Raw genomic sequence first — 18,453 nt, 5'->3', positions numbered from 1 at the left:
TAAGTTTTATTGTAAAGATGATGTACAGAGAGAGGTTACAGTTACATGAGTCAGATAATGAGTACATTTCTGTTTGAACAGTGTTCCTCCCTCCCTTGTTCCTTCTTATAAGTGTTCTAAGACCACCACGATGGCCCTGTATTTATCAACTCTTCTATATGTAATTACCTCACAAAGACCCCTCTCCACATATCATGTTGGAGATTAGGACTTCAATGTAAGAATTTACAAGGCTAGGGGGTAGGGGGGAAAGTAATTCATTATATAGCAATCTTTTTGTATTTTAATTTTCTAATTTTTCTATACTTTTTCCTATTTGTTGAAATTATTTTTTATCTTTTCAGTGGTTTTATTTATTATCTAATATAATTAAAAATTTATTCTGGGCCAGGTACTAGTGGCTCATACCTATAATCCTAACTTCAGGAAGGTGAGATCAGAGGATCGAGGTTCAAAACTAGCTCAGGCAGGAAAGTCCATGAGAATCCTATTTCCAATAAACTACTCAAAAAGGCCAGAAGTGATGCTGTGGCTCAATTGGTAGAGTACTAGCCTTGAGTACAAAGAGACTCAGGGACAGAGTCCAGGCCCTGAGTTAAAGTCCCAGGATTGGCTAAATAAATAAAATAAATTTAATGTGGCATATTTATTTAATAAGACAGTTTTCAGCCAACAGCTCTTATTCCTGAGATGATATGTTTGGTAAATAAACATTTCAGTGGAATTTTTTTTTTAATCTATGTACTGGTCCTGGGGTTTGAACTCAGGGCCTGGGCACTACGCATATGCTTCCCCCCTCCCCCCTCCTGCCACCTTCCCCCAGTCCTGGGGCTTGAACTCTGGGCCTAGGTACTGTCTCTGGGTTCCTTTTGTTCAAGGCTAGTGCTCGCTCTACCATTTGAGTCACAGCTCCACTTCTGGCTTTTTCTGTGATCAATTTGAGATAAAAGTCTCATGGTCTTTCCTTCCCTGGGCTGGCTTGGAACCATAATCCTCAGAGTTTAGCCTCCTGAGTAGCTAGGATTACAGGCATTAGCTACCATGGCATGGTTTGCCTGAGTTTTTTTTTACTCAAGTCTAGTGCTCTGTCACTTTAGCCACAGCTCTACTATCTTTTTTTGGTGGTTAATTGGAAATAGGAATCTTATGGACTTTTCTGCCAGGGCTGGCTATGAACCACGATCCTCAGATCTCAGCCTCCCCAGTAGCTGGGATTCCAGATATAGGTCACTGGTACTTGGTTCAGTGAGATTTTTTAAAAAATAATTTTTAAGGTTCTAACTCTAATAATAACTATGAGCTTTAAATAGTTACAAGTTGAAAATACCAATTAGAATTTACTATTTGCACCTATGGAACAGCGGTACTCACAAGATAATATGTTGGAAATGATCTGTACAACTTGTGGGGGAGTTGGGGGAGAGAGAAAGAGGGAGAAAAATGAGGGAGGGGGTAGCAAGTTAGACAAGACATGTACTGACTGCCTTACTTATGTAACTGTAACCCCTCTGTATATCATCTTGACAATAAAATTACAATAAAAAATTTTTGCTATTTGCATTTGCTATTAGTTATTACCTATGATTCCTGAGATATTAAAAAGAGGAAAAACATGTTTATAACTAATGGTACATTTAGTATTTCTCTGACTCAAAAAATTACATTTTTTTGTGTCTAAAATAGTAATTTTCTTTTAGGTTTTAGGCTAAGTAGATGAAAATTTTATTTCTCATGTAAGTAATTAACTAATGAAGTGCTTTATTTAGACCAGGCCACACTGGATGATATGGAGAAATCTGTAAATGATGACATCAAACGGATTATTCCCTGGATCCAGCAACTGAAGTAAGCTTATTTATTTAGCTCAGTGCTAAAAATGGAAGACTCTCTTGACTGGATATGTTTTCTTCTCCATCATTGCTCTTGAGAGTCACTCTTCTTAAGGTTTATGACATGAAACTTGAGTACCTTTTGGTACCTTTAGTCTCTAAATTCTCTTGGAATAGAGCCAAAATGGTAGTGTGTCATATCAAATTCTCTTGCAGCTCAAATGTAGGCATGAAGGGCATGACACTCAGCTTTTATTCCTTACCATAATTTCTCCTGTTCAAGCACTTTACAAATCAATTACACAATAAATTTTTTATATCAGAAGTTCTCTGTAATAAAGTCTTATTTGTCCTTATCCAGCATTATCTTCATAGTATAAATTTCACCAGCTGACACTGTCAAGAGCAATCATTTCTGGTGCTTTAATACCATCATTTAATTAGTCTCAAAATCCACTGAAGGCCTCATATTAAATAAAATTGAAAATCAAGCTAGAGATAATTTCATTATCACTATTGTTCACAAAGGCACAATTATGGCAACTCTAATATACTGGTTTTTTTTAAATGAATGAAAAAAATTCCAAAGCCAGACACCAGTGTCTCATGCCAGTAATCCTAGCTACTCAGGAGGCTGAAATCTGAGACTTGTGTTACAAAACCTGGGTTTTTTAAAAAGAGATTCATCTCTTTTTAAACAACAAAAAGAGGTAGAGGTGTGTCAAGTGGTAGAGTACCAACTGAGCAAAAAGCAGAGTGAGAGTGTGAAGTCCTGAGTTCAAGCCCCAGTATTGGCATAATAGAAAAAAATAGAAAAAAAATCCAAGGAATAAAAATATAATTTAAGTGATTAAAATCAAGCTAGGTGCCGGTGGCTCACGCCTGTAATCCTAGATACTCAGGAAGCTGAGATCAGGATCATGATTCAAAGCCAGCGTAGGCAGGAAAGTCCATGAGACACTTATCTCCAATAAACCACCAGAAAACTGGAAATGGCACTGTGGCTCAAGTGGTAGAGCACTAGCCTTGCGCTGAAGAGCTAAGGGACAGCATCCAGGCCCAGAGTTCAAGCCCCATGACAGAGACAGAGAGAGAGAGAGAGAGAGAGAGAGAGAGAGAGAGAGAGAGAGAGAGAGAGAGATTAAAACCAAAACTGGCAAATGTGAAAGAGTCAGTGACTGAAAGACAAAAAATAAAAATGAAAAGCCAGCAGCCTGGCAACTAGCTACTCAGGAGACTGAACTCTGAGGGTCGTGATTTGAAGCCAGCCCAGGCAGGAAAGTCTGTGGGACTGCTATCTCAATTAACCACCCCACAAAAGCCAGAAATGGAGGTATGGCTCAAGTGGTAGTGGTAGTGTACCAGCCTTGATCGAAAAAGCCAATTGAGAGCTCAAGGCCAAGTGTTAAAGTCCAAGAACCAGCAGCCCCCCTTCAAAGGACTTGTCAGTGGCATCTGTAGTTTTTGTGTTCTTCTAGCCCCTCTTCTTCTTTTGCAAACTTTGGTTTCATAAATATTTGAAGATTCAAGTTCAATGTAAGTAGGTAATATTTTCATTAACAAAGTCATAAATTTTAATGTGAGTGTATAATATGTGAAATTTTTGGGAGGTGAGTGGCTATTTGGTTTACCTGTATATAAAATAAATCATAGTCTTTAATCTGAATGATAATTTCTAAATTTTTTCATGCTTCAGCAGTTTTTTACATTTTAACTGAATAAAGTTTAATAATTCCCTTCTTGCCTAACATATTGTCTTGTCTTTATCTTTTAGTTTTAGTTCACAGAAATGCAACCTAAACCCAGAAAGCCAAGTCCTGAAAGCCTTGATAAATTTGCTAAGTTAATTATCAAATATACATCCTTACATTAACCCATATAATTTACTTGAAAAGAAAGTCCTAGTGTTACTTATAATAATGCCTCTCAAGGGATATCTGGTAGATGCCAGTTTATCATTAATATTTCATGGGATGTTGCTTTTTTTTTTTTTTTTTAGTTAGTTGTGGGGCTTGAACTCTGGACTAGGTACTGTCCTTGAGCTCTTCAGCTCAAGGCGAGCACTCTACCACTTGAGCAACAGCACCACTTCTGGCTTTCTGGTCGTTAATTGGAGATGAATCTCATGGACTTTTCTGCCTGGGCTGGCTTTGAACCACGATCCTCAGATCTCAGCCTCCTGAGTAGCTAGGATTATAGGTGTGGGCCAGCAGTGACCAGCGCTTTTTTTAAAAAAACAACTTATTGATATATAATTTACATATCGTACAATCTGTGTATTTAAACATATAATTTATAGTAAATTTACAAAGTTTTTCAATAATCACTACAAATTACTAAAATCCAGTTGTAGAAGATTTTGCCACACCAAAGAGATGCCTATATATTGTCAGTCCCCATTCCCAGCCCCAGGCAGCTCTACAAATCTTCATTGTCTTTCTGAAAATTGGCTATTCTGGACATTTTGTGTAAATGGAAACATAAGGCATATAGCCTTTTTGTGATTGGCTTCGTATACCTTTTTCTTTTTTCTTGTGCTAGCATTGGAGATCCATGCTTTCATGGCTGGTGCTTTGTTAGTTGAGTCATGGCTCCAGTTCCCACTTAGCATATTTTCAAAATTCATGTTGGAACATGTATAAATACTTCATTATTGTGGCTGAATAATAGTCCACTGATGGATATATAGCGTTTTATGTATGCATCGGTTAATTAGTTGAATTGTTTTCACTTTTAGCTTATTGTGGATGATACTCTGGATACTTTCATGAAAGTCTATATGTGAATTTATATGCTCATATTCCTCTTAGGTGATACCTAGCAGTAAAATTGCTGAAACATGAAGTAAATTTACGTTTGATTTTTTTTTAAAAGAAACTGCCAAGTATTTGATATATGAAAGTTTCTGGTTTTCTCTCCTTGTTAACCCTGTCAATATCTTTAATCTTGACACATTAGTATAAAGAAATATCTTATTGTGATTTTATTTTATTTTGCTGGTACTAAGATTTGAACTCAGAGCCTCCCGTCTTAAGTGAAGACTTGAGTTGACTTTTCTACTCAAGGCTAGCACTCTTCTACTTGAGTCACATATCAACATCTGGCTTTTTGCTCCTTAATTGGGAAGAAAAGTCTCTTGGATTTGTCTGTCCAGACTGAAACTCTTTTTGAACCACAACCCTTAGATCTTAGCCTTCTGAGTAGCTAGAATTATAGGCATGAGCCACCAGCACCCAGCTCACTGTGATTTTGATTTACATTTCCTTACTGACTAGTGATAATGAGCTTCTATTCATGTGATATTTTATGTTATGCAAAAAATGAATTCTAGGGAAAAGCATACAAATTTAAACCCTAACTTCATTATTATTGATCAACACACATAATACTACATACACTTCAATAAATCAGAATGAACATAATAATACAGGGAAAAATAACAAAAACTATGTTTCACTAAAAGTGCATATATAGCAATTAAGATAGAAAATTACTTTTTTTCTTGTGCTAGTTCTGGGGCTTGAACTCAGGGTCTGCATGTTCTTCCTGAGCTTTTTTGCTCAAGGATAGTACTTGAGCCATAGATTCATTTTTGGGTTTTTTTTTTTGTGCTTATGTAGAGTAGCGTCTCATAGACTTTCTTGTCTTGGCTGGCTTCAAACTGCAGTCCTCAGATCTCAGCCTCCTGAATAGGTAGGATTACAGATTGAGACACCAGCACTGGCCAGAAAATTGCTTTTTTTTTTGTCGGTCATGGGGCTTGAACTCTGGGCCTGGGTGCTGTCCCTCAGCTCTTCAGCTCAAGGCTAGCACCTTACCACTTGAGCCACAGCGCCACTTCCGGCTTTTTCTGCTTATGTGGTGCTGAGGAATCAAACCCAGGGCCTCATGCACACAAGGCAAGCACTCTCCCACAGAGCCAACTTCCCAGCCCCAAATTACTTTTTAAAAGAAAAATTATTTACATTAATTTTTTTTTGTCGGTCATGGAGCTTTAATTCTGGGACTGGCCAATTTCCCTGAGCTCTTCAGTTCAAGGCTAGCACTCTACCACTTTGAGCCACAGCTTCACTTCCAGTTTTCTGGTGGTTAATTGGAGATAAGAGTCTCACGGACTTTCCTGCCTGGGCTGGCTTTGAACCATGATCCTCAGATCTCAGCCTTCTGAGTAGCTAAGATTATAAGCATGAGCCACCAGTGCCTGGCACTATTTATTATTCCACAAAATCTTAACAAAACAAAAATTCCAGTGCAAAATAGCTATTCCATATATACTTTGAAAAGACCACCTCATGTATCCAGAGGCTTTGGGTTTTGTTTTTTCCTTTTTTGGTGGTATCAGGGTTTGAACTTAGTGCCTAGCACTTGCAGATAGGTGCTTTGCCATGTGGACCGTGCCCCCAACCGTTTTTAACTTCAGTTACTTTTTGAATAGGATCTGGCATTTATGCTGGGGCCAACTTGAACTTTGATGCTTCTATTTATGCTACTCATGAAGCTAGGATAACAGGCAGCTACTACTATGGCCAGCTTTTATTGGTTCAGATGGCATCTCATACCCTTGGTCAGACTCGCCTCAAATCAAGACTCTCCCTGCCTCTTTCCTAAGTAGTTAGGATCACAGATATGAACCACAATGACTGGCAATATTTGGAGAGTGTCTTTTCTATTTTCTTTTTTTTGGCTGGATCTGGGCTTCAGTTCGGGGCCTGGGTGCTAACACCCTGAGCTTTTTCAGTTAGAGGCTAGTGCTCTTTCACTTGAACCACAGCTCTACTGTCAGCTTTTTTTTGGGGGGGGGGTCTGGTTGTGGGGCCTGAACTCTGGGCCTGGGCACTGTCCCTCAGCTCTTCAGCTCAAGGCTAGTGCTCTACCACTTGAGCCACAGTGCCACTTCTGGCTTTTTTCTTTTTGCTTATGTGGTGCTGAGGAATCGAACCCAGGGCCTCATGCATGCAAGGCAAGCGCTCTACCACTAAGCCACCTTCCCAGCCCCTACTGTCAGCTTTTTGGGGTGTTAATTGGAGGTAAGAACTTTATAGACTTTTCCTGTCTAAGCTGGCTTTGAACTGTGATCTCAGCTTCCTAAAAGTAGCTAGGATTATAGGTATGTACCACCAGAGCCTGGCCACTTTAGGCATTTTATAAAGGATGGTGAGACTAATTTGTACTGTCTTTGAAAGATAGGAAATATACCATTCCCTGTCATAAACTAAACCAGTCTTAGAGTTAATTTTGTTTTACAAATAATCAAAATCATTCACATTACAGATTAAACTTTTTATTTTTGACTGGGATTTGAACTCAGGATCTTACACTTACTGTGTAATCTTGCATGGCTGGGATTATAAAACAATCACCATACTCAGTTTACTTGTTGAGATAGGGCTATCCTCTAACTATAATCCTCCAAATTTTTGCCTTCCTATTAGATGGCATTACAGGTATGCACCACTGCTCCCATTTTAAACTTGTTAAAGTCACCTAGAACTAAGAATCCAATATAAAACTGGGCAGAAATGATTCATTGATATAGTCATTTGTGTATTTGTTAGTTCATTATATTACAATTAATTGAATTTTAGTGGCCTTGATTGTGTTTATAAATCAGTAACAAAATATATGACTATATGATATGGATTATCTGTTTTAAATTTAGGTTTTGGCTTGGAAAACAACGTTGTAAACAATCTATAAAACATTTACCCACAATAAGCACTGAAACATTGCAGCTTTCCAATTACTCAACTCATCCTATTGGAAAACTTTCTAAGAATAAGCTGTTTATTAAACTTACCCGTCTTCCACAATATTACATCGTAAGTATACAAAGGGATGATGGGGTGGATAAGTTTAGTGATTCTGTTGGTGTCTTAAATGATTTAATTTGTGATTGAATGTTTGACCTTCATATAGCAATGTCAAGCCAGATGGTAAGGATGAGGGAAAGAGGATAGCCTCCATCTATCACCCTAAAATCTTTATTCCTATAGTGAAGCCTAGTTTCTGACTGAAATGCAATACTTTTGGAGTAGCTAGGATTACCGGTCTGAGCCACAGGCTCACCAGAACTCACTCCCAAATTTCCCTTGTTAATCCTTTATAACAATCAGCCTCCCAGTCTGGGTGCTGGTGGCTCACTCCTGTAATCCTAGCTACTTAGGATTCTGAGATCTGAGGGTCATGGCTCAAAGCCAGCCTGGGCAGAAAAATCTGTGAGACTCTTACAATGTCCCTGATGTTTATCCATGCTGTTGTAGATATAATAGTTCTTTTATTACAGCACTTAGTATTCCATGGTGTAGATGAGCCAGGATAGTCACCAACTGAAAGACATCTAGGTGGTTTCCATTTGGGGTACTTGTGATTAAGCTGTCAGAAATATTTACATGCACTTTTGTGTGGACATAAACATAAATTTTCAATTCTTTGGATGAGTTTGAGAGAGGAATGTTGGGTTGTTACATGATATGTGTTGTTCTCTCTTTTTTTCTTTTGTAGCAGGTACTAGGGCTTTAACTCAGGACCTGGGAGCTGTTCCATAGTTGTTTTTTTGTTGTTGTTGTTGTTCAAAATTGGCACTCTACTACTTAAGTCACAGCTCCACTTTCAGCTTTTTGGTAGTTAATTGGAGATAAGAGTCACATTAACGCTACTGCCCAGGCTGGCTTTGAACTGTGCTCTTCAGATCTCAGCCTCCTGAGTAGCTAATAATACATGTGTGAGCCATTGGTGCCCACTTTGTATGTTGTACTTTATAAGTAATTGTCAAAACAGGATTTCAAAGTGGGTATACTCCTATCAGCACTATCTTGATTGTTCAAGTTGTTCCTCTTGCCTGTAATTTATGTTGTAATTTTTAGAAAGCCATTCTGATAGTGGTAGTTAATCATGTTTTTACTAATTTACAGTGTCGTAATGATTGACCATGTTGAGATCTTTTTAGGGAATGATGCTGGGGTTTGAACCCAGGCCCTTGAGCATTCTGGACAAATACTGAACTATATCCACAACCCTGATTTGTTACTTGTTTAAGGTTTTTTTTGTCTGTTATCTTGTTTGTTTTTTTTTGAAACTAGGTCTTATTGTGTAGCCTAGGCTTGCCTGCAACTTTCTGTGCAGTCCAGATTGGCTTTCAACTTGAGATCTTCCTGCCTTAGCCTCCCAAAAGCTGAGTTGATATGCATTCATTGGCTAAATGTCTATTTCCCTTTTCTTTTTGAGTGGTGGTGTTGAACTCAAGGAATCATGATTGCTTAGCTGGCACTCTACCATTTAAATCATGCCTACAACCCCATTTTTTAACTTTATTATTATTGTCTTTAAGTAGTTGTACAAAGAAGTTCCCATTCTACAAAACAGTATATGAATACAAGGTGTCTGACAACATGTCACCCATCTCTCCTAACCCATCCCTTCTCTCACTTTTCTTTTCTTTTTTCTTTTTAATTGAGATTAAGTGATTACATAAATTTCACATATTTTACAATATTGTGAAATAGTGATACTCAGTTAAAGTCACAAACACATTTTAACCTTCACAAGGCAAATTGTCATTTTATGGTCTATAAAGTTTATGCATTCTGGGGCGGGGAAGGTGGCTCAGTGGTAGAGTGCTTGCCTTGCATGCATGAGACCCTGGATTCGATTCCTCAGCACCACATAAGCAGAAAAAGCTGGAAGTGGCGCTGTGGCTCAAGTGGTAGAGCACTATCCTTGAGCTGAAGAACTGAGGGACAGCAACCAGGCCCAGAGTTCAGGCCCCACAACCGGCAAAAAAAAAAAAAAGTTTATGCGTTCTATGAGCTTTGACAATACAATTATTTCTTCTATATCAGGTGATGTTTACATTTCTTTCTTTTAGCTTAGTGTAAGCTGTTCCCTCTTTGCCTCTCATTCCTCCCTTCCCATCGCTGTCTTTGGGTTGCTTAGGTCTTTTTCTTCTATGTTCAGTGCAGCTGATGGGCCCCTTTGTTGTGTGTTGTTCTGTTTCCCACTTATGCTGCATCCTACTCCTTGCTTCCCTCTTGAACCACAGCACCACTTCCGGCTTTTTTCTTTTTGCTAATGTGGTGCTGAGGAATCGAACCCAGGGCCTCAGGCATGCGAGGCAAGCGCTCTACCACTGAGCCACCTTCCCAGCCCTAGCAGTGTGATAATTTCTTGAAGAAAGAATGGAGAAGAGTAGAAAGGGAGGTAGGATGATAAACAGGAAACTGTGTCAGTTAGAAACCTTTTCTAATGTCATTAATTTTTGTCACCTGGGGACTTAACTTGATTTTGAGGTAAATAAGGAAGCCTTTCCCCCCCCACCAAAAGTACAAGTACCATTTATTTCAGTTATATGCTTGGGCCCAGTCAGAGCCTGGGGCACCGTCCCATAAACCCACAGCTGAATGTATTCTACCCCTCCCCCTGCCCCAAGAATGCTGCTTTTGTGTGAAACTGGGACTTGAACTCAGTATCTGACACTTTTGCTCATTAATTGACGCTTAAGCCATACTTCCAATCCCACTTTTTTGATAGCATAATTGAAGTTTTCTTTTCTTTTCTTTTTTATTGTGAAAATACCATACAGAGGGGTTATAATTACATGAGCAAGATAATGAGTACATTTCTTATCAAGCATTGTTTCCTCCTCCTTTGTTTCCCCTTCCCATCGCTTCCCATCTCCCCTCCCCTGCCCCCCCAACCCCTGTCAAAGTTGTAAAGTTCATTTTTTGACATAACGACTTGTACATCTCATTGTTGCAATGGGTTGAAGTTTTCTTTTTTTTTTTTTAAAGATGTACACCAGACTTATAATTCTAAGTACCACTTAATACAAGGAGAATATCTGGTGCTTTTTAATTCTCTGAGATTCTTTTCTGATTTGGGTCTTTTTAGGTGGTGGAGCTACTAGAGGTTCCAAATGAACCTACACAGCTGTCATACAAGTACTACTTCATGTCTGTGAATACTGCAGATCGTGAAGATGGTCCTGTTATGGCACTGCTCCTGCAGCAGTTCAAGGAAAATGTCCAGGACTTGGTTTTGCGTACAAAACCTGGGAAACCAACCAAAACTGGTACCAAGCGCAAGGTATGTTCACCTATAGGAATGAGTACAGTTATTGTGTTTTTAGTATGGGAAAGAGCTGGGGTTTTGTTTTTGGTTCTCCAAAAGTACTAGAGATGAAAATCAAGGCCTTACACTTTCTAGACAGGCATTCTGTCACTTGAGCTATACTTCCAGTACTTATTTTTCCTTATTTAATATTTTCAAAGTGGGATCTCTTTTTATGTTCTGGCTAACACTGCTTATGCTTTTCTGTGTTGCTGAGGATGATAAACATGTACCTCTATGCCCAGCCATTGTGTTTTCCCTTATATAGATGAGACGACAGGCATGTACTACTGTGCCCAGTCATTGGTTGAATGAGTCTTGTGAATGTCTTTTTGCACCTTAAATTGTGATCCTCTAATTTTTACCACCCAAGTAACTAGGATTGTAGGCTTGAGCCACTGCACTCAGCTTTAGATAGGGGTTTAAAGAGATAAAGCAGCAATGAAGCTTAAATAATACTTGTCTGCCTTTTTCTTTTTCTTTTTTTCTTTCTTTTTTTTGGGGGGGGATCAGTGGTAGGGCTTGAACTCTGGGCCTGGGCTCTGTCCTTGAATGCTTTAGCTCAAGGCAAGTACTCTACCACTTCAACCACAGCACCACTTCTGGTTTTCTGGTGGTTAATTGGAGATAAGAATCTCACAGACTTTCATGCCAGGGCTGGCTTTGAACTGCAATCCTCAGCTCTCAGCCTCCTGAGTAGCTAGGATTACAGGCATGAGCCACCAGCACCTGGCTTTGCGTTTTCTTGATAATAGTGCTTGCTTGCTTTTCTTTTTCTTTTTCTAATGGCTTGCTTATGCTAGACGAGTGCTACACAGAGCTACATTCTTAGCCCTTGGATTTTCCCCCCTAATTTATTGTTATTATAGAGGTGATGTACAGAGGGATTACAATTGTATGAGTCAGGTAATGAATACATTTCCTTTTACCAGTGTCCAGTCAGCTCCACTGCTGCACTTTTCACCCTTTTTCCCTCGAGTTCTGTACCCTCCCTCTAACCCTCCTGAAGATATACATTTGAATACACATAAGGAAAAGAAGAAAGACTTATCAAAATTTAAAAATATAAAAAAATAAAAAGAGAGGTCTCTCTTTTTTTGGGGGGGGGGGGTCCGGTCATGGGCCTGAACTCTGGGCCTGAGCGCTGTCCCTCAGCTCTTCAGCTCAAGGCTAGCACTCTACCACTTGAGCCACAGTGCCACTTCTGGTTTTTTTTTTCTGGTTATGTGGTGCTAAGAAATTGAACTCAGGGCCTCGTGCATGCAAGGCAAACGCTCTACCACTGAGCCACCTTCCCAGCCCCAAAGAGAGGTCTCTTGTTTCCATATCTTGGAGTTCATTCTGATATTTTATGTTAACATGTTTTACATTAACATTAAGAAGCACATAGGCATTGTGCTTACATGTTTCCCTCTTAAGAATATCCTCTTTTGGTTTCATTGTGTACAAGTATTTAGAATCCAGCCCTTGGATTTTAATTTAATTTTTTTTTTTTTTTTTTTTTTAATTGTAAAGCTACTATACAGAGGGTCACAGTTACATGAGTGAGGTTATGAGTACACTTCCTCTTGAACATTGTTACCCCCCTCCATTGTTTTCCCCCTACCATCCCCTCCCTCCCTCCCTTCCCCGAGGTTCTTTTTTTTTTTTTTTTTTTTTGATTGTGATTAAATGATTACATAATTTCAAAGTCACAAGTTCATTCTAACTTCCCTGGAGCAAATTGTCTACCACAGTCTGTAATATATAACAGTGTTCACATGTTATATACCATATTTGTGATCAGCAGCATGAGGATATTTAGTAGTGGTTCAACCAGATGAGCGGGAGTTCTTTGTTTCTTAAGTCCTGTTAGTTTTGTCGTATCACTAACCTTTTGGATTTAGCATCCACTTATGAGGGAGACCATGTACCGTTTGTCTCTTCGTTCTTGGCTTACCTCGCTCAACATGATTCCTTCTAGCTCCATCCATTTCCCTGCAAATGCCATTATTTTGTCATTTCTAATGGCTGCATAATATTCCATTGTGTATAGATACCACAATTTTTGGATCCATTCATCTGTGGTGGGGCACCTAGGTTGTTTCCATATCCTAGCTATTGCGAACAGTGCTGCAATAAACATGGAGGTGCACGTGTCCTTGTATATTGGTTCCTGTTGTTCAGGGTAGATGCCTAGAAGTGGTATGACTGGGTCGTAAGTGAGGTCAATCTTTAGCTTTCTAAGGACCCTCCAGACTGCTTTCCAAAGTGGTTGTATAAGTGTACATTCCCACCAGCAGTGTAATAGGGTTCCTCTTTCTCCACATCCCCTCCAGCATTTGTCGTTGGCTGATTTGTGGATGTGGGACATTCTGACTGGGGTAAGGTGGTATCTCAGGGTTGTCTTTATTTGCATTTCCTTCACCACCAGGGATGATGAACATTTCCTCATGTGTTTCTTTGCCATTTTTATTTCTTCATTTGAGAAGTCCCTCTTTAGTTCCCTTGCCCATTTAGTAATTGGTTTGTTAGGTTTGGGAGGGATTAGTTTCTTGAGTTCCCTGTATATACAGGATGTTAACCCCTTGTCTGATATATTGCTGGTAAATATTTTTTCCCAATTAGTTGGTTGTCTTTCTAGCTTAGTTGCGATAGATTTAGCTGTGCAGAAGCTTTTTATTTTAAGGTAGTCCCATTTGTCGAGTCTCTCTCCAACTTGTTGTGACCCTGGGACTCTGTTCAGGAAGTTCCTTCCTGTGCCTATTAGTTCAAGTGTCTCTCCTACTCTGTCCTGCAGTAGTTTCAGAGATTCAGGTTTAATGTTAAGGTCTTTAATCCATTTTGAGTTGATGTTGGTGCATGGTGATAGGCTGGGGTCCACTTTTAGTTTTCTGCATGTGGCTGCCCAGTTTTCCCAGCACCAGCGGTTGAAGAGGCTGTGTTTCTTCCATTGTATGTCTTTGGCTCCTTTGTCGAATATCAGCTGGCTGTAGGCCTGTGGATTTATATCTGGATCTTCTATTCTGTTCCATTGGTCTTCGGGTCTGTTTTTGTGCCAGTACCATGCTGTCTTTGTGATTATAGCTCTGTAGTAGAGTTTGAAGTTCGGCATGGATAGCCCTCCCATATTGTCTTTATCCCCTAGAATTGTTTTGGCTATTCTAGGTCTTTTGTTGTTCCATATAAATTTTTGGACTGTTTTCTGTATTTCAGTGATGTACGTCATTGGGATTTTAATAGGAATTGCATTGAATTTGTATATTAATTTTGGAAGTATCACCATCTTTACTATATTAAGTCGGCCTATCCAGGAGCATGGGAGGTCTTTCCATTTCCTAGTGTCTTCTGCAATTTCTTTCTTTAACTTTTTATAGTTCTCATTAAATAGTTCTTTTACATCTTTGGTTAGGTTAATTCCTAAATATTTTATTTTTTGGGAGGTTATTGTGAATGGGGTTGCTCCCTTTATTTCCCTCTCTTCCTGTGCGTTATCAGTGTATAGGAAGGCAACTGATTTTTGTGGGTTTATTTTGTATCCTGCTATTTTGCCGAAGTGACTTATGATTTCTAAAAGTTTGGGGATGGAGTTTTTGGGATCGTGGAGGTATAGTATCATGTCGTCTGCAAAAAGGGATAGTTTCACTTCTTCTTTCCCTATGCGGATCCCTTTAATGTCTTTTTCTTGCCTTATTGCCCTGGCTAAGGGTTCTAGGACTATGTTGAAGAGGAGTGGAGACAGTGGACATCCTTGCCTTGTTCCTGTTTTTAGGAGGATTGGTTGTAGCTTTTCCCCATTAAGTATAATATTGGCTATTGGTCTGTCATAAATGGCTTTTATTGTTTTTAGAAATGTTCCTTCTATTCCTATTTTCTCCAGAGCTTTTAGCATGAATGAATGTTGAATTTTATCAAAGGCCTTTTCTGCATCTGTGGCGATAATCATGTGATTCTTGACCTTGGCTCTGTTGATATGCTGGATTACATTTATTGACTTACGTATGTTAAACCATCCCTGTGTCTCTGGGATGAAGCCTACCTGATCATAGTGTATTATTTTTTTTATGTGTTTCTGGATTCTGTTAGCTAGAATCTTGTTAAGGATCTTTGCATCTGTGTTCATCAAGGAGATTGGCCTGTAATTCTCCTTTTTGGTTGGGTCTTTGCCTGGTTTGGGGATGAGTGTGATATTGGCTTCGTAGAATGAGTTTGGGATAGCTCCCTCCTTCTCTGTTTCTCTGAAGAGCTTGAGGAGTATGGGTATTAGTTCTTCTTTAAAGGTCTTATAGAATTCTGCTGTGAATCCATCTGGTCCTGGGCTTTTTTTTGTTGGAAGACTTTTGATAGCTTCCTGTATCTCATTATAGGATATTGGCTTATTTAATTGGTTAACTTCTTCTTTGCTCAGTTTGGGTAACTTGTATTTCTCTAAAAATGCATCCATTTCCGCCAGATTTTCTTCCTTTAGAGAGTATAGCTTTTGAAAGTAGTCTGTTAGAATTGTTTGGATATCTTGGGTACGTGTTGTGATGTTTCCCGTGGCATCCCTAATCCTATTAATATGGGTTTCCTCTCTTCTTTTTTTAATTAATCTTGCCAACAGGCCATCAATTTTGTTTATTTTTTCAAAGAACCAGCTTTTTGTTTGGTTTATTTTGGTTATGGTTTTCTGATTTTCTAATTGGTTAATCTCTGCTCTCAATTTGGTTATCTGGCTTCGTCTAGTAGCTTTAGGTCCCATTTTTTCTTGTTTTTCTAGCTGTTTTAGTTGCAACATGAGATTATTTACTTGGTCTGTCTCCATTCTCTTGATGTGGGCACTGAGGGCAATAAATTTGCCCCTCAGGACTGCTTTTGCTGTGTCCCACAAGTTTCTTTGTGAGGTGTTTTCATTTTCATTGAGTTCTAGGAACTGCTTTATTTCTTCTCTGATCTCTTCTGTTACCCAGGCCTTGTTAAGGAGTGTGCTGTTCAATTTCCATGTATTAGAGAAATTTCTGCGGTATGCTTTGTTATTGAGAGCTAGCTTGATTCCACTGTGGTCAGATAGGATACAGGGGATTATGTCGATCCCTTTGTATTTGCTTAAGTTCCTTGAATGAACTATGATATGGTCTATTTTGGAGAAAGTTCCATGAGCTGCTGAGAAGAATGTGTACTGTGTTGTTTTAGGGTGAAATACTCGGTAGATGTCAGTTAATTCCGCTTGAAGTATGGCCTCACTTAATTCGGTAGCTTCTTTGCCAATCCTCTGGTTGGTAGACCTGTCCTTTGGTGAGAGTGGCGTGTTAAAGTCTCCTAGTATTATCGTATTGGGATCTATTTTATTCTGTAAGTTTGAGAGCATTTGTTTAACATATCTGGGTGCACCGATATTTGGGGCATATAAGTTGATGATGGTTATATCCTCCTCTTGGATTGTTCCCTTTATTAATATGTAATGTCCGTCCTTGTCTTTCTGTACTGATTTTAATGAAAAGTTTATTTTGTCAGATATCAGGATAGCTACACCTGCTTTCTTATTGGGGGAATTTGATTGGTAGATCCTTTTCCACCCCTTCACTCTGAGTTTGTTTGTATGTTTGGCTGAGAGGTGGGTCTCCTGAAGGCAACAGATGGATGGGTCTTGTTTTCTGATCCAGTCCTCAGTTCGTTTTCTTTTAATTGGCGAATTCAGCCCATTTATATTAAGAGAAAGTATAGAGAGATGCATTGTTGTCCCTGCCATTCCGTTTTCCTAAGTTTTTCTTCTTTCCTTTCCTCCTGTGCTTGCTCAGTTAGACTTTGAGTAATGCCTGTTTGGGGCAGGTCCCAGTTCCTGGTTGCTTTCTTCAGGTTGTGTCCCCCCTCTTAGAATTCTTTGTAATGCTGGCTTAATGTTTATGTATTCATTTAGTTTTTCTTTGCTATTAAAAGTTTTCAGTTCTCCATCGAATGTGAATGCTAGCTTTGCCGGGTATATCAGTCTGGGTTGGCAGTTATTGGCTCTCAGGGCTCGTATGGTGCTTTCCCAGGCTTTTCTTGCATTCATTGTTTGTGTGGAGAGATCTGCAGTGATTCTAATTTTTTTCCCGTTGTAGTATAGCTCCTTCTTCATTTTTGCTGCATGCAGGATTGTTTCCTTATTATTCAGATCCATCATTGTTACTATTATGTGCCTAGAAGTGTTTCTCCTGGGATCTTGCTTGTTGGGTGTTCGATAAGCTTTTGTGATGTAGTTAAGATGGTCGTTTTTGAGGTGGGGAAAATTTTCATTGACTATCTTGTTAAATAGGTGTTGCATTCCCTTGCTCTGGAATTCCTCACCTTCGTCCACTCCGATTATGCGAAGGTTAAATTTTTTAGCATTATCTGCTTGCTCTTGAATTTCCCTTTGGTTTAATTTGAGTGATTTTTCCATATCTGTCACTTTTTGGTCCAGTTGGTGTATTCTGTCTTCTGTATCTGACACTCTACCTTCCATTTCATTCACTCTGTTGACCGTGGCTTCTATTGTGGTTTGCATGATGGAAATGGATCCCTTTATGGATTCAATGTTGGTTCTCAGAGTACTGATCTCACCTCTCAATGAGGTGATATCAGTATGCATTACCTCTAATTTGGCGTTTATCTCACTTCTTACTGAGGTTTGTGCAGCTTCTATTTTTGCATCCAATTTTTGTTTGATATCCTGTATATCTTTTGATAGTTCATCCTTGTGCTCTTTCAATTTCTGATCCATTTCTCGCTTTATTTCTTGAGTCATTGCCTCCAGCAACCCTTGGATGTAGTTTTTGTCTTCCATTCCTGCTTTGCTCCCACTGGGGCTCTCCCCTGCGTGGCTGCTGGCTTTTGAGGTGAGCTTGCTGTCCTGGGTAGTGGTAAACCTTGTGATTTTTCTCTGTGATTTTCGCATGGGGGTTCAGGAGACTGCTCTTCAATCTTGTTTTGGTGTGTCTGTCTTTGCTTGGTTGCTGATTCTCTATTGGTAGAGAGAGTCTGTGTCTGATCTGGATTCTGTTGGGAGCCTATTTCCAGCTGCTATTCACTTAGGATTCTCAGCTCTCTGCTGTAGCAATTCCCGCCTTTGGAAGGGTTGAGCAGCCTAGACTGCTTGTGTTTGCTCCTGCGGGTGCTCTTGGGAAGATCAGATGCTCTGGATGCACTCTCCCAAATACTGGAGTCTGCTATGGGCTCCTGATGTGTTTTTGTTTGTTTTGGGCTGGTTGTGGGCTTGAACTCTAGGTTTGGGTGCTGTCCCTCAGCTCTTCAGCTCAGGGCTGGCACCCTACCATTTGAGCCACAGCCCCACTTCTGACCCTTTTTGCTTTGTTCAGGCGCCGGTCCCCTGGCCTGGTTCCGGCCCCAGCCTGGAGCGCGCTCGTTAGGCCTGTGCTAATGTGTATACCACCTTGGTTATGCAGCCTGGAGGACACAGTTCAAATTTCTTCTACTGTTGGTAGTCTTGACCCAGGGGCACTGTTCCTGGCTTGAGCATTTAAGCTCCCTTCCCGGGGCGCTCTTGCTCTGGCCTGGCCAGCAGAGTGTGCTCCACCGGCTG

General features: G+C 39.7%; 1 protein-coding gene across 3 annotated transcripts in view; it reads left to right on the top strand.

Annotated features, from left to right (window-relative positions):
- The window catches only part of Med14 (mediator complex subunit 14), a 96,687-nt gene that overhangs the window by 36,096 nt on the left and 42,138 nt on the right, over positions 1-18,453 (top strand). For all 3 annotated transcript variants that reach the window (XM_042683607.1, XM_042683606.1, XM_042683608.1), the window contains 3 exons: positions 1,767-1,845; positions 7,489-7,648; positions 10,716-10,910. In XM_042683607.1, the coding sequence (XP_042539541.1) occupies positions 1,767-1,845; positions 7,489-7,648; positions 10,716-10,910 (434 nt within the window). The remainder of the gene's footprint in view (positions 1-1,766; positions 1,846-7,488; positions 7,649-10,715; positions 10,911-18,453) is intronic.

This window comes from Dipodomys spectabilis, unplaced genomic scaffold (genome assembly GCF_019054845.1).
Source record: "Dipodomys spectabilis isolate Male_0828 unplaced genomic scaffold, ASM1905484v1 ptg000082l, whole genome shotgun sequence".
In the NCBI taxonomy this organism is placed as follows: domain Eukaryota; kingdom Metazoa; phylum Chordata; class Mammalia; order Rodentia; family Heteromyidae; genus Dipodomys; species Dipodomys spectabilis.
This window is presented reverse-complemented; position numbering and strand designations above follow the sequence as displayed.